The sequence below is a fragment of the Macrobrachium rosenbergii genome, chromosome 48, assembly GCF_040412425.1.
Source record: "Macrobrachium rosenbergii isolate ZJJX-2024 chromosome 48, ASM4041242v1, whole genome shotgun sequence".
In the NCBI taxonomy this organism is placed as follows: domain Eukaryota; kingdom Metazoa; phylum Arthropoda; class Malacostraca; order Decapoda; family Palaemonidae; genus Macrobrachium; species Macrobrachium rosenbergii.
In genome coordinates, this window is record NC_089788.1 from 75,105,220 (window position 1) to 75,119,234 (window position 14,015).

Below are 14,015 nucleotides of genomic sequence, written 5' to 3' on the forward strand. Positions count from 1 at the left end.
CTAAAGTTATGGCTGCTCCCTCCTTCCCTTCCTACCGAAGAAGAAGAAGAAGAAGAAGAAGAAGAAGAAGAAGAAGTTGCACAATCGAGATTCTCATTTTCAAATCGAGGATGAGAGAGAGAGAGAGAGAGAGAGAGAGAGAGAGACTCTATCGCCGTCGCCGTCGCCTTCGTCGTCGCCTCCTTCGTCAGGTGATTGGGCCGGAGTGGTCAGGCTATAAGTCCCAGATAGCAGTTCTCCGCCAATGGCGAGGCCCCGACCGCTCCGTGACGTCACTTTATCTTGATCGCCGGCCAATCCCGGCGCGCCTTCATAGTGACGTCACGGATGAGTCCTGGCCCACGGCGGGTCAATGTTGGGTTCAGTGTTGCCAACTCGGCGGGAAACCGGCTGGTTTTAGCGGGAAATCTGGCGGGTTTTGAATGATTTTAGCGGGTTTTAAGTGGATTACGCCATGAAGGCTAAAGTATTTATTATGATTTAATAACCTCTTGGGAAATTAACTGTTAAAACGCAAGTTAATTAAGTACTATATTTGTCGAAGTACTGTTTTTGAATCGGAAAGTCTCGAAATACATTTGTCAATAATCAATTTAAGAATTATATATCATACTGATTAATCTACATTTTTTTTTAACTTGAAATTGGTTAGCACTAGTTCAGTCTCTTGCTTCTATCCTGATTAGGATATAGAGCCTTACAGTGATGATGATCTTATATATATATATATATATATATATATATATATATATATATATATATATATATATATATATATATATATATATATATATACATACATATACATACACACACAAGAAACAGTACATATTTTATCAACGATTGAAAAATCTAGCGAACTCCGTGCCAGAAATAGCGCATTTTCACTGCTGGTTCGGCGGATTTCAGTATTCCCAGTTGGCAACACCGGCTGGGTTCCATCATTCTAGAAAAAGGCAGATAAAAAGAGAGAGAGAGAGATAAATAAAGATGAGAGAAAGAGAGAGAGAGATGCCCTGATAACTCTTCATGGCACGCTTATTGTCAGGTTATATCGGGATTGCAATTGGGATGTACCGTAATGAATAAATAAGAAAAAAAGTTCCTTACGTAAATGCTTCCCAACACTCATACGAAATGGGTACAGCCATGTTTTAGTACTATTATTGGCATCGTCTCTTTTAACCGAGATTATTTCGGTATATTATGCATCTCTCTCTCTCTCTCTCTCTGTCACCCTCTCTCTCGCTCTCGCTCTCTTCCATCACCAGCCGGTTCCAGTTCAAGGTTAGCGCCTGCCTCGCTTCCATTTCATTTTCCTATTTCCCTCTTCTTGGAATCTTCCACTTTCTTCTCTCTCTCTCTCTCTCTATTTGCTGGCAATCGTTACGGTCTTTGAAAAGGTTTTAGTGCATTCATACACATATCAGCCTATTCCTTTAGAGCGGTTTGACTGCATCCCACACAGTTAACTAACCACTAGCGACATTATCATCTTACGTCAAATGACTTATGAGGAACATTATTTATGAAGGAGATCGACGTGATGTGGGTGAGAGCCTTTAGCCCTAGTTGTTATAAAGGCTAATTATCTGCATATTTTTTTCTATGGTGACTTCTCTTAAGGAATATGGTCTATTGTATAGATGAATAATGGCTTATTGGTGTATATATACCAATAAGCCATTATATATACGTATATGTAATGTATATATATGTATATATACGTATATTTATGCATGTATTCATGTCTACATACATAATGTATAACTCACCAGTTGTTTTAATAAAACCAAATTAAGTAAGTACACTATATTTTCTTATCCCTGGGACTTTGGTGACACTAAGAGAGAGAGAGAGAGAGAGAGAGAGAGAGAGAGAGAGAGAGAGAGAGATACGCTATGTTACACTAGGCGCCATGTTATCTCCTGTCTTGGCTGATAACGTAACACTTTTTTTTTCTCTCTATCTCTCTCTCTCTTGTGTTTTCCGGCTTCAATAACTCCTTTGTGAGGTGACAGAAGGTTGGTGACTGTTACGGCGATGATGTCCTTGAATTTACATAGAATTTTACGCAAATTTTGTGAGATAGTGTCGTAGCCAACGTCATAATATCTTGACATATGAGTCTACACTGGCGTGTTCTGTTTGACAGCGGAATCTGTCAGGATTTCCTTCAATGCCGTCAATTTTTATTGCGATGTTTTGAATGTATCTCCCTGACGTCAGATTGTTCATTTAGAATCATTCATTAAATATTTTTACTCTTACATGTATACTGTGGCCCCCAAGATGTTAGCGGTTTGGTTTAATTATCGTGACCGAGAGAATGCTGCTTCTGATGCCTCCCCGCAATGTCTTGTGGATTACTTTGCGTGCATTAATCTCCCATTGATTATGACAAATGCTGCTGACCCGGAGAAAATATATTGTGCATCTGTTCCTTATAACAAGTGAGGCGATAACGTTAGCGGTGGAGGAGGAGGAGGAGGAGGAGGAGGGTTTATCTCATCATGATGATTCCTCTATCGCAATGACGGTGGCCGACTTCATCATGTTGTCGTGTGTGTGTATCCGTACCGGCTACTCTTCTTCTTCTTGTAATGCACATTACCAACCCTTCGTTCAGGGGTTGTTAATAGCCTCGGTATCGGCGACGAAGGGACAATTATAGCAATGGTGTGCGGCATTTAGTTCGGACTAGAAGACTATGATGTTCCGTCAATAGCATGAGTGATGAGAGAGCCAAGGTTACCCAGCTACAGGGGAGAAAGATCGATACTTCGGTTGGGGACGCCCCGGAAAGGTTGGTATGTCGTAAAAGTTGCCACTTAGCCGGAATTTTTCCCTCGATAGTTACGCCCTTCGTAGCCGTCGATTGCGAAAGGGCCATCCATATTTCATCGGGGGGATTTGTTTTCGACGGTAATTCGACCGGCTTTCGACGAATGCCTAGATCGCCGAGGAGGAAAGGGTGGGGTTGTGTTGTGGGTTCGGGGTGGCGTCGGCATCGTCATGAGTGACGTGTCGATGACGTCAGAGGCGAAGAAGGGTCTCCTATGCGCCGACTCGCGGCCGGCTGAAGTTGTCGTGAGGCGCGCGTCGTGGAGATCGGACGTGCCGCTGTGCCCTTTGGAGTGTCGACCAACAAACGCTTCCCAAAGAAAAGAAAAAATCCTCTGCGGAAAATGTGTCGCTTGTAGCGTTAACCAACCTTGAGTCCAAGAGGGCGGAAAAATAGAGAGAGCTTTTAAAAGAGAAGGAGGAATAGAAAAGAGAAAGGGAAAAAAAAATTGTTTGATTGGAAGAAGAAGAAGCAGAAATTGTTATTTTTCGCAGAAGAAGAAGCAGATAACGGAGGAGGGTTTAAATAAGGAAAGTGTACTAGTGGCCTCTGTACATAGGAGTGTACATATTAAAAAAAAAAAGTGTGTTTAACGAAGAAGAAGAAGAAGAAGAAGCTGGTTACTGAAGAGAGAGCCTGCTTGCTTGCTGTTTTCGTTTTTTTTTTCGTCTTGTTTAGTAACCGGCGATCCCCAGAGTCGTCGTCGTCGTACGTGGATACTGTGTATCCCCCTTCTGCTGCCGTCCTAACCTGCTGAGCCGAGTGCCGCTGCAACCACACCTACTACTACTACTACTACTGCTAGTAGATAACAACCACTAACTTAGCAGCAATGGCCGATGTAAGTCTGTGGAAAGAAGTTTGTGTTTTGGTGATTCGTTGTCTCTTTAAGGCTTTTTTTTTTTTTTGTATTTCTGAACAAATCTGAAATTTCTGTATTTTTGTATTATTATTGGGGGTCTTTTGGGGGTATGTTTCTGTATATTTTTCTGTAATTTTTTCTGTATTTCTGAACGACTCCATAATTTATGTATATTGCTGTTTACTGTCATTTTTTCTGTAGTTTTCTGCAATTTTCTTTCATTTCAGCCGCCCATTTCCTCTCCCCCGCCCAGAGAGGATGTGGGCGTGTAATAACCGGCGGTTTCTTTACGGGTTTTTTGGGGGGGAGGAGGGGGAAAGGAGAAAAGGGAAATTTTCAAGGGGGAGAAGAAGAACCTCTATATCCAAGAAGTCCAGTCAAGACTTAAGCCCGACTTAAGTCACAATATAATGTAATATAACCTTTTCCTCTGCCGGAGTTGCTTTAGGTAAATGTAGGGCTGACGACATTGATCAATGTAGTTGCAGGGGCCTTAGCTCTTTCTCTCTTCTCTCTCTCTCTCTCTCTCTCTCTCTCTCTCTCTCTTTCTCCTCTACCGGGGGTAGGGGACTCTCGAGGAATCGATACCCAGAGCCACGGCTCTTGTGGAGGGGAGGTAGGGAGGGAGCGTTGCCCCCTCCGTTGTTCCCTCCCCTCGCTAGTCACACCTGCACCGGGGCTACTTCTTCTATAACTGCCGTTTCTGCTGTTTTAAATAAAAATGTATAGTTTTTTGGTCAGATTGACAGATTTAATGACCCTCTGTTCGTGTAAATGGGTCTCCTATGGCAAAATCTCCTGTCAGATTTAGAAAGGGGGCGTGGCGTACATTTTTTAAGGTTTATTACTCTAGAAAAATGAAGTTCATTTAGCAAGCCTTCGCTGTAGCATAGGCCAATAGGCTATATATTATTGGATGACGTAAAATTATTAAAAAGGGTCATATCAGCACAAAATACCAAGTTGCAGAGTAGATCTCGCTGCAGAGGGCATTTACAAATCTTTAGGCCTAGTTGTGTTGCAAGATGGCGCTCTTTTATGGCTTAAATATCGACGTTGCTCCATTTGCAGTTCGAGCGTTTTTTCGCTTCTTGATACTGAGTTATGTTCTATTTTATTAACAGAGAGTCGACCGGTGGGTAGGTCCATTGATATTTTATGTAAACGCATGTTGTCGTCGAGTTGGTATTAATCCTAAACCATTGTTTTCCCCAATGTAGCCCCAGTTCATGTTTTCAGATTTAAAACTCCCAGATATTGCGGTAGGCTTCAGTGTATGAAGCGGACTGCGCTAATAAATGTGGTTTTGAGTGATTTCTGTCATCAAAATCGTAAGATCTGTAGGTTTTCGATGTAAAATACTCTAGTTATGTATTAAGTCGGTAGGCCATCCCATGTAAATGTCGTCTGCTTGACAGAAGGCGTAGTTAAGATAAACTGAGAGCTAGCCTCGCTCTGGTTGGTTGTAAGATTGCAACCTCGGTAGAATTCTTTTGGGGGGGAAATTGGATCAGCTGTTAATTTTTGTCTCGAGAGTTTTAAAGACCCATGTCGGTACATTTTCCAGTTGAAATGGTGTTAAGTCCAGAAAAGTGGGTTATTTTTGTAGCTAAATTATAAGTTTGTTAGTTGAAATTTTGCCCAAACAAGGCTGTATTCAGGCAAGAATTCAAGATTTTCTTCACTCCGGAATCTGTTGCATAATTTTGCTTCAAATCTGTGTCATGTTTCTACTGTGAGGGTAACTCTGTGAGGTAACATTGTTGCGAAGTCATTCGAGAAAGTATTTTAACAAACAAGAGATTTTTCCTCTTAAGGTACCGGTTAGTATTAGGAAGTTGAGAAATCGTTTTAAGTCACTTATAATATGAAACTCTTCTGTATCCGGTGTTATAATTCCATTTTCACCAAATCTGTTCACGTTGGTCAAATCTGGGCCATTCCACTTATCGACAAATAGGTTCTCTTTCTCTGTCGTTATATCAAACTCCCAGCTCTGATATAAACACAGTTTATCATTATCAATCTCATGAAAGTAAATACCCGCCGTATGCCCAGAATACATTCAAATCAGAAGTCACATCCAAAATGTGATAACGATTCTCCAAAAGTTTCGTCAGCATAGGCCTAATTGATCGAGTTATCTTGGGTTATCGGTCTACAATTCGGTAGCCGTTATGTAAGTCACTCCTCATCCGTCTTTGGTATATAGTCTTGCTTTTCACTATTTTAACGTATTCTGTTGTTTTTTAGACGATTTTGGCTGTGTTTTCGGACTTCAGAAACTTAGATTGGAGGATTTTGTAGAGCTGAGCATAACCAACTTTGGTTTTATATTTTGTTGAGCCTGATGCTTGTGGCCCCAGAAATGTGAAAATATCGCATCTTATTGATTTCGGGGATGTAAATATTCTGTGCAGTTGCTGTCTTCAATGTAAGTAGACACAATTCTTCCTTTCTTTTACTATTCAGTAAAACTTTTCGATTACATCATGATTTAAGTGACATGAACATTGTGATACTGTAAGTCAGTTTAAGTGTGAAACTACACAAGAAGCTTGAGTGATTACTTTACAAGTCATTTGCACCAGCATGGAGGTGAAACTCTTCCAAGTTGAACGTTGGCCAGGGTTTGTAAGGTATATCTCACTGAAGGAAAGGTTCAGAAGGCTTTGGCGAGAGGAGTAATTATTTTGTTTGAGAAAGATGGTAGTTTAGGCTCTAGATTTTATTTAACATTTATATGGAAAGTTTGAAAGGAATGGAGTTAAGCTTTATGTGGACGATCTGGTGAATAATTTGAGAGCGATTAGAATTGGACAGAAGTGAACTGTTGGAATGCTTGTGATTGACTGGTTTGGTATAAAAATAGGACGAAGACAAGGGTTAAGTTTCCATGGATGGAGTTTTGTGAAAATTCATTCATAGGACAAGAGATTTGAGTGTTAAGTTGCAGAATAAGAAAAGTAGTAAAAAATTGACTGTAGAATGGTTTGACACCAAGAGATGATGCAATACCAATCGGGTATAGTTGAGAAGCTGCAGAAACTAGTTCACGGCGAGTTGGAGTAAGGCTCAATCAATTTTAATATGTTTGATGGGAAAAATGGGAGTAGTTTTATGTGGATATTAAGATGGCAGTGTGCTAAAGGTTGGGAAGACTTTAAATCGTGAAAGTAAGCCACCGCTGGAATATGAGAGATCGTTGTTGAGCCAACTCTACTTTTTTAGAAGTGAAGTGTGACTTGAATTGTTGAGCCAACTCGACTTTTAGAAGTGAAGTTGATTGAATGCTAATGAAAAATAAAAGCGAAGCTATTGAGACCGGCTTTTTGCAAAGTATGCGTCCTAACGAAGAAAATGGGTGAAAATGTGAAGATACATTGTGCGCACATGCTTAGCATTGGTGGTAAGGGATGACTCAGCATTTTTGAGGTGGTTTGGCTATGTTGGAAGAAGTAAGGATAAATTGCTTTAGGGTTTGACATATTGCTGATGAAGTAACTGATGGTGCGGAAGTTATTTGCATAGGCGTTTTATACAGTATATATGTAACAAGGAAATTTATATATGTGTATGGATATATTTATGTATACCTATATTTCTTCGTGTCATTTTAAACTGACTGTTTCTCCCAATAATTTGGTGGTTTAAGTTTCATATATAATCTTAACACTTCTGTGTATTGTGAAATTATTGATTGTGAAATCGCAGCATATTTGGTGCAACCCTTTTTACCATGCTAAGTGGAAATACTGTATTTAAAGTTTCTACAAATTCCCTTGAATATTTAAAAGCTAACCTTAAGCTGTGTCCTAAATGTCAGTAGTTATAAAATTTTGTTGTTTTGTTATGGACCAAGGTTTAACACTTGGTGTTTCAGCATCGTAGCCATTATGCAATTCTTGTCAAACCAGCAGCTACCGTGTTAGGTTAATACCATTCTTAACATGGAATTCATACTCGTGCTGCGGCAATTTAGGCGTGTATTAGCGTGAAACGGCACAGCACAGCGTGAAAAACTATGCTCTTGTGTTTAGGAGAGCATTAGTATAGTACTGGGGCTCCATTTTTCAGAATTTCAACCTAAATTTGCATCCGGTATAATACCCTTGCAAAACCCTACGATTTCAAAGATCGTCTTGAGCTGGATACAACGTGGATACCGTAATGAAATCTGTTTAATGTGTAGTCAGGTCTTGAGTTGAATATAGAAAAGTAAAGACTTTGAGAAGTGAGGTCTTGAGCTGAATACAGAAACAGGTCTTTCGTGCCATATAGCTCAAGATAGGCCTTCTTGGACAGTTAGCCGTTTATTTCCTGTCATTAGACAAATAAACAAGTCCCTTTAATGTACATTACACAGTTATAAGTGGAAGACAGTAGAGCATGGTCTAGGAATCATAAAAATGTCTAAATGTCGAGTTTATAATAAGTCTTAGTCTAGCCAAAAGGTTACGTTTCAGTTTGTCCAAGTCAGATTCCTAGAGCTGACTGGACTCCCGTCTCGTAACACAACAAGTTATGAAATATTCAAGCCATGATGAGCTGTCAGCTTCTTTTGTTTGAAGAAGAGGAGGAGGAGGAGGAGGAGGAAGACACTTGACGCGAAATATAAACATCGATTCTGCTGCTTCTTCTTCCTCTACTCTTGTAGAAAGACAGAGCGATGGCTTTTCCCGAAGCCAGCAGCCATTGGAAGGCGCCGAGAAACTCGTATAAACGAACTGGAAGCTCGCTGAGATTGTGTATATGTGTGCCGTTGCATAAACTTTAAAAAAAAAAAAAAAAACTCTCCGTATCGGCCATTGTTCTGCACAAACCGGTTACTTTACACATACACACAAACACACGGTTTCAATACCAGCTCCCCAAGACATGAGCGGAGAACAGCTGTTGTTGTAAAGGAGAAAAACAGCACCGATATGGATAAAAAAAAGGGTCTCACAACAGCGCCGACGCTCGGCTATTGATTGGTTCGGGATGGGTGTTGGACTGGGGGGAGGGGATGGAGGGACGTAGGGGTGGTAGGAGGAAGGGGAGGAGAGGGAGGGGGAGGAGGAGGAGGAGGAGGAGGAGGAAGGTGGTTGCCGGCATTCGCGAGGATTTTAAACCTAGACTTATATTCTTTCTGTAACATATTTTTAAAAATTTCTGTAACTGATGTTTTGTTCTGCTCTCGCGTTATAACGCTCTTTGAATGTAGTTCGCCCTTTCTTTGCGAACGGATATATGCGCGCACGCACACGCGAACTAACACTCTGAGCAGCTTGTTCTTGACAGGTTGGCTGGCTATTGCAGACCTGACATTTCAGCTGGAGAGAGAGAGAGAGAGAGAGAGAGAGAGAGAGAGAGAGAGAGAGAGAGAGAGAGAGAGAGAGAGAGAGAGAGAGGCTGACTTTGAGGACCTTTTGACCGGGTTAGTGACGGGCAGGTGGTGGTGGTGCAATGCAGAGGTTATATTTGAGAGCCGGTTGATTCTCTCTCTCTCTCTCTCTCTCTCTCTCTCTCTCTCACCTTTTACATTATCATCCATCCCATCGTGTCACTTTCTGTACGCCGAAACCTCCACTTTTGTGGGATTTTTATCCTCCCATTGTGCGGACGATTTAACGCGTGGAAACTTACTCTGGCAATGAGACTATTGGGTATAGAAAGCACTTGGATAATGTCGTACTACAAGATGAGACTTATTGGCAATGTCTTACGCATGCAATCTTGTCTTCTGTCTTACGCCTGCTGCCTTGATTCCAGATCAGGAATCGAACTCCGGTCTCCAGTATATAATCCATACCGGTTAAATATTGAGATCCTTGGCAAATTCTCTGCCATTTCTGGTAAATATATTCCGCATACCAATCTGCTATCGATCATAGCCTCCGTGAGCTTTGGTCTAGAACTTTTAGAACTAACCACAGCTAACGTCATTTGCTCTTCATGGAGTTAACAACTTTCCGAGTCTTGTTTTTGGTTACGTTATGTCTTCCTCTGTCTGCCATGCTGTGCAGGTTTTTCTTCTTCTTCTTCTTCACTTAAGTCATTTGACTTTGGTATTTGTAACGAGAAGCCTTAGGAAGATCGCGCCCCCTTCTTGTGTCCGGCCACTGGCGGCTACCTGCTACATACCTACCTTGCTATAAGTCTATGTCCGGCGTAAGGCTTTTTGAAAGTAGTCCAACGTCTGTTGTCACAGTCGACGAGACTACTTGGCTAGTTTTTATGGCTGCTGGAAAAAAAGATATACAGAATATATATAGATTCCCCAACACAGATTACTATCACGGTCTAGGGTTAATCGCAGACTATAATTTGATGGTGGAAATCACAGCTTTTCGCCGTTTGAAACCACGAGGTTAAGATGAAGTACAATTGTTTGATATAGTCGCATATTACTGCGATGGCGCATTGTACGTAAAGATGGGCGTGTCCCCATGCCATTTTTTGCTTAAAATTGAGGAGATTGCCTTCACGCCAGACCGTGGGGCCGCCGTGAACAAGTTGCAAGACAACACCATTACGACATTATGGTAATCAGGGAATGGCCAAAGTGAGTCCCAGCATATTTTTTTCTCTGGTCTTAATACCACATTAGAATTCATAACGATCTCGCGGTCTGGGCTCGTACTATTGTAGGCACATGTCCGAGTCATAGCTTTTATGGTAGTCTGTTTACGAACTGGGCTGATATTTCATAGATTATTAAGACTAACCGATGAGTTCCCAGAAATTTCGACCGGCTGTTATTATTCTCGGAAGGCGTTCAGTTAATCCCACGCGTAAATACGTCAGCTGTAGTAGGTTTAGAATTAACATTGAATACCAATGATTGATTGGCCTTCAGTTATGGCGCATTTTGCGTCAGGTACAAAGATGGAGCCGAGATGTAACAAATGTCTAGATATGAAACCACATGAGTTTAGATTTTCAAATTGTTCGGTTTGGATGAAGCTGGCTTAAGCCAACACTGGCTCTTTCCAGAAAGACTGTGAGCTTATTGAAGCTATGAAGGGCACGAGAAGCCTGGTGTGGACCTCTGCAATGTAACAAACCGACCAGAAACGAAAGTTGAAATACGGCGTTCCCCCTTCTATACGTGTTGTGCAAGAGAAAGGCTTGGGACGAGAGTACATTATCCATACTACGATTTCACCCCAGGGCTTACTAAGGGGGGATTGGTGTAGTAAAGGAAGGGGGGTAGAGGAGTTCACCATTCCTCACCCCCTCCCTTCTTCTCCCTTCTGAAGATAACTTTGGGGGAGAGAGAGAGAGAGAGAGATTACGCCATTTTGTACCGCTGAGATATTCCGTCACTCGCCGCCGTAAGAATTGGTAATCTGGATAAACCCAACGAGATAGCGGAGACAGTTGTCATCTTATACTGTCTAATTATTATGAAATATATAAACTGTAACGTTGCCAGCACCCGAAATTTACGCTTAGACCCTTTTATGACCGTCGGCGACGGTTGGTTGGTTAGCCATTGTGCAATTACTGTCTGTGGTGAGGAACAGAGAGAGAGAGAGTTTGGCCCCCAGTACTTTGTTGTGGAGAAATCGGTCTACAGTTGCACATACACTCCTGCTTTCTTCATCTTAGGAACATTCAGACTTCAGTCTCTTTTGTTGATTAGGCTTTTGCAATTCACTGAAGTTTTTCAGTGCAGCTGCATTGCGGTAAATCGAATGTTTAAGATCACCTAGTCTTATAACCGCGATTGACCTTAGCTACCCCAACCCCCACCCTCAAACCCCTTCAGGTCAGTACCTGGTGGATGTAATTTTTTTGTTTGGGTGGGTGGCGAAAGGGGGGAGGGGATTGAATGGGGGGTGGGTTGTGAGTCAGTAAATTGGGGGAGGCGTTTTCGTCGAAGCTACTTTCCTCGGCTCATTCATGGCCCTCGTACAGAGTAGCCATAAGAGCGAAGATTGCGTAACCCATTTTTAAAAATCTCTCTCTCTCTCTCTCTCTCTCTCTCTCTCTCAGTCTCTCCAGTCTTTGTAATAGGACTAGAGAAGAGGTACTTCTAGTGTAGTAGCCTTCCTATACCATGACAGGTGTAGTTTTGTTGGGGAAGGGGGCGGGGTTTTGTAGGGGGGGGGTGAGAAGGCGTTGGCCTGGCCTGGCGTCTAGTTGATCGAATGGTCGCAACGGTTGTAACTTAACTAGTTGCTATATAATGTATATATAAATTTACTTGAAATTATTTTTTTATGTTCTTAAACCCCTAAAACTCACTTTATACTTGCCGTGAACCCACTATTTAATCCATGGAAATATTGGCATTTGTCTAATTGCTGAATGAAATTATGTACATATCTGTTGGTTTTTGGGTAATTTATGAATTATTTTGTCTTAAGTTGATGTGGGTTTGGTGTCAGCGTACCTTTACAGTACGGTACGTCTCTTACAGTGATCACAGTTTTGGTTACACTGTAAGGGACATACGTACAGATAGGCTGTTTACTAAAGTATTAGATTGAATTTGCACATTGTTAGCTTACGTGTGTACTGCGTGTTTATGTAGATAATTGTTGGTAAAAGTACAAGGGATTAATATTTTAGTATATATTTATATACACTTTCACGTACACATACAAATTAGGTTAAACTGTCCGTATGTCTTAAAAGGTAATGTACCATTAACACTGTCTTGTTAATACTGAATGAACATGGCCATGTGCACTCTTATATACCTGTGGTGAATGCAGAACCATATTGCTAGAACTTTAAAATAAAGCCAGCATCTTGCAATTGCAAAGGAGAGAGAGAGAGAGAGAGAGGAGATATGGAACGCATGACATGATTGAACCAAACTGGGTTGCTGACATGTTTGGATTGAAAACCTCCCCCCATTTTTTTTAAAGGAGAGTTAATTTGCATATTTTGATGAGTTAATGAGAGATTTAGATGCTAAACGGATGCTAATGTTGGCCGTTCAGCATCTGATAATGGTTTATTATTCATTTGCATGTTAGTTGTGGCAATTGAATGTTAATGGGAAAAAATACTGGAATTGTCACAAAATTGGTCACTTACAGAGCTTTGGAGATCCGTAAAATTAAATCAATTTGTATAATTGCTTCAGTGCTTACTATAAGTAGTCTATAGTTGTACAGTTGTAATTGGGTTATAACACCACATGTCAGCAATCAGAGTTATGAAAAAAGATAAAAACGTGAATGATTAACGCAAGCAAGGTGCACACAGTACGTTGCCATTAAAATGATTTGAGTTAACTTCCTTGTTTCATGTCGGAGTTTGTTTTACTTTTAAGTTTGTATAGCTACTAATATTTGTGGAAGAGCCTGTGTTTGAATCAGTGATGATTTTGTACACCTTAAACTTTACAAACCTGGTTTTTATGTCGTTTAAACCACCTTTTTCTCTTCCAGTTTGTAATCATCCCCCTTTTTTACGTAAGGATTATGATTTGAGTCAAATTTTGGTCCCTAAGTACATGTCTCTGGTTAAATGCTTCTGGTTTTCAGTATGGTAATTCTAATATGCCAGAGCAGTAAGGCCCTTGTCATATACAGAAGACAGTGGCTGTTAAAAGGTGGTTTAAAATGCAGGAGTTTCCCAGATGTGTGTTGGTAGATATTATTTGGTTTGTTGCCAATTTTTCTTTCAGACGGGCAGAACAGATTCCTATCGCCACGCCACGGACCGTAACGTCCCCGACGATAACCGAACTGTGAAAGGGGATCCTAAGGTAGCCTTTCTATGAGACCAGATGGAGAAAGCCATTGTTGAAAAAAAAAATATATACTCTTTCATAGACGAATTTCCTCCCCCTTCTTCCACTGGGGCGGACTTGTCCCTTGCCCCACTTGGAACGATGAAACTGTCTGTCTCTCTCCCTACGAATTTTCAGCTGTGCTTTTTGACAGGCTCTGCTTAAAACCATGAGGTTCCTCACAGCCTTACGTGACTTCATTGACACATTATTACCATTTGTACACAAAACAACTCAACTTGTAGCTCACCCTTGTTAAGTGAGGGCGTGAGGAACCCTAATTTTAAAGGGCTGTATGTCAGACCACAAGTTTGTTCTTCCTTCTAGCACTGTCTGTGACTTGACATAACTTTTGTGCAATGTATGAGATGGAGGTAGCCTCTGTTGTTTAAAATCTTGTCATTACCCAAGAACTAGAAAAAAGGGGGCAATAAGCCTTAAAATCAGGTCCCTGGCACTATGCCCTAAGTACATCACAGTGAAGTAACGGAACTTGACAAGGTCCGTTCTGACGTGTCAAGGGACCAGAACGTGTAATTCATGATCCCTGTTGAGAGCACAGGATATTTTAT

General features: G+C 41.2%; 1 protein-coding gene across 14 annotated transcripts in view; it reads left to right on the top strand.

Moving 5' to 3' along the window:
• Positions 1-14,015, top strand: part of Atpalpha (sodium/potassium-transporting ATPase subunit alpha) — a 390,394-nt gene that overhangs the window by 355,655 nt on the left and 20,724 nt on the right. For 4 of the 14 annotated variants that reach the window (XM_067092187.1, XM_067092186.1, XM_067092183.1 and 1 more), the window contains exons 1-2: positions 3,082-3,686; positions 13,339-13,419. The exons of 4 other annotated variants lie outside the window; for them this stretch is intronic. In XM_067092187.1, coding sequence (XP_066948288.1) covers positions 3,678-3,686; positions 13,339-13,419 — 90 coding nt within the window. In that variant the 5' untranslated portion in view covers positions 3,082-3,677. Of the gene's footprint in view, positions 1-2,809; positions 3,687-13,338; positions 13,420-14,015 lie in introns of those variants that run through there. 6 more of the 14 variants (XM_067092181.1, XM_067092193.1, XM_067092194.1 and 3 more) reach the window with 6 other exon arrangements.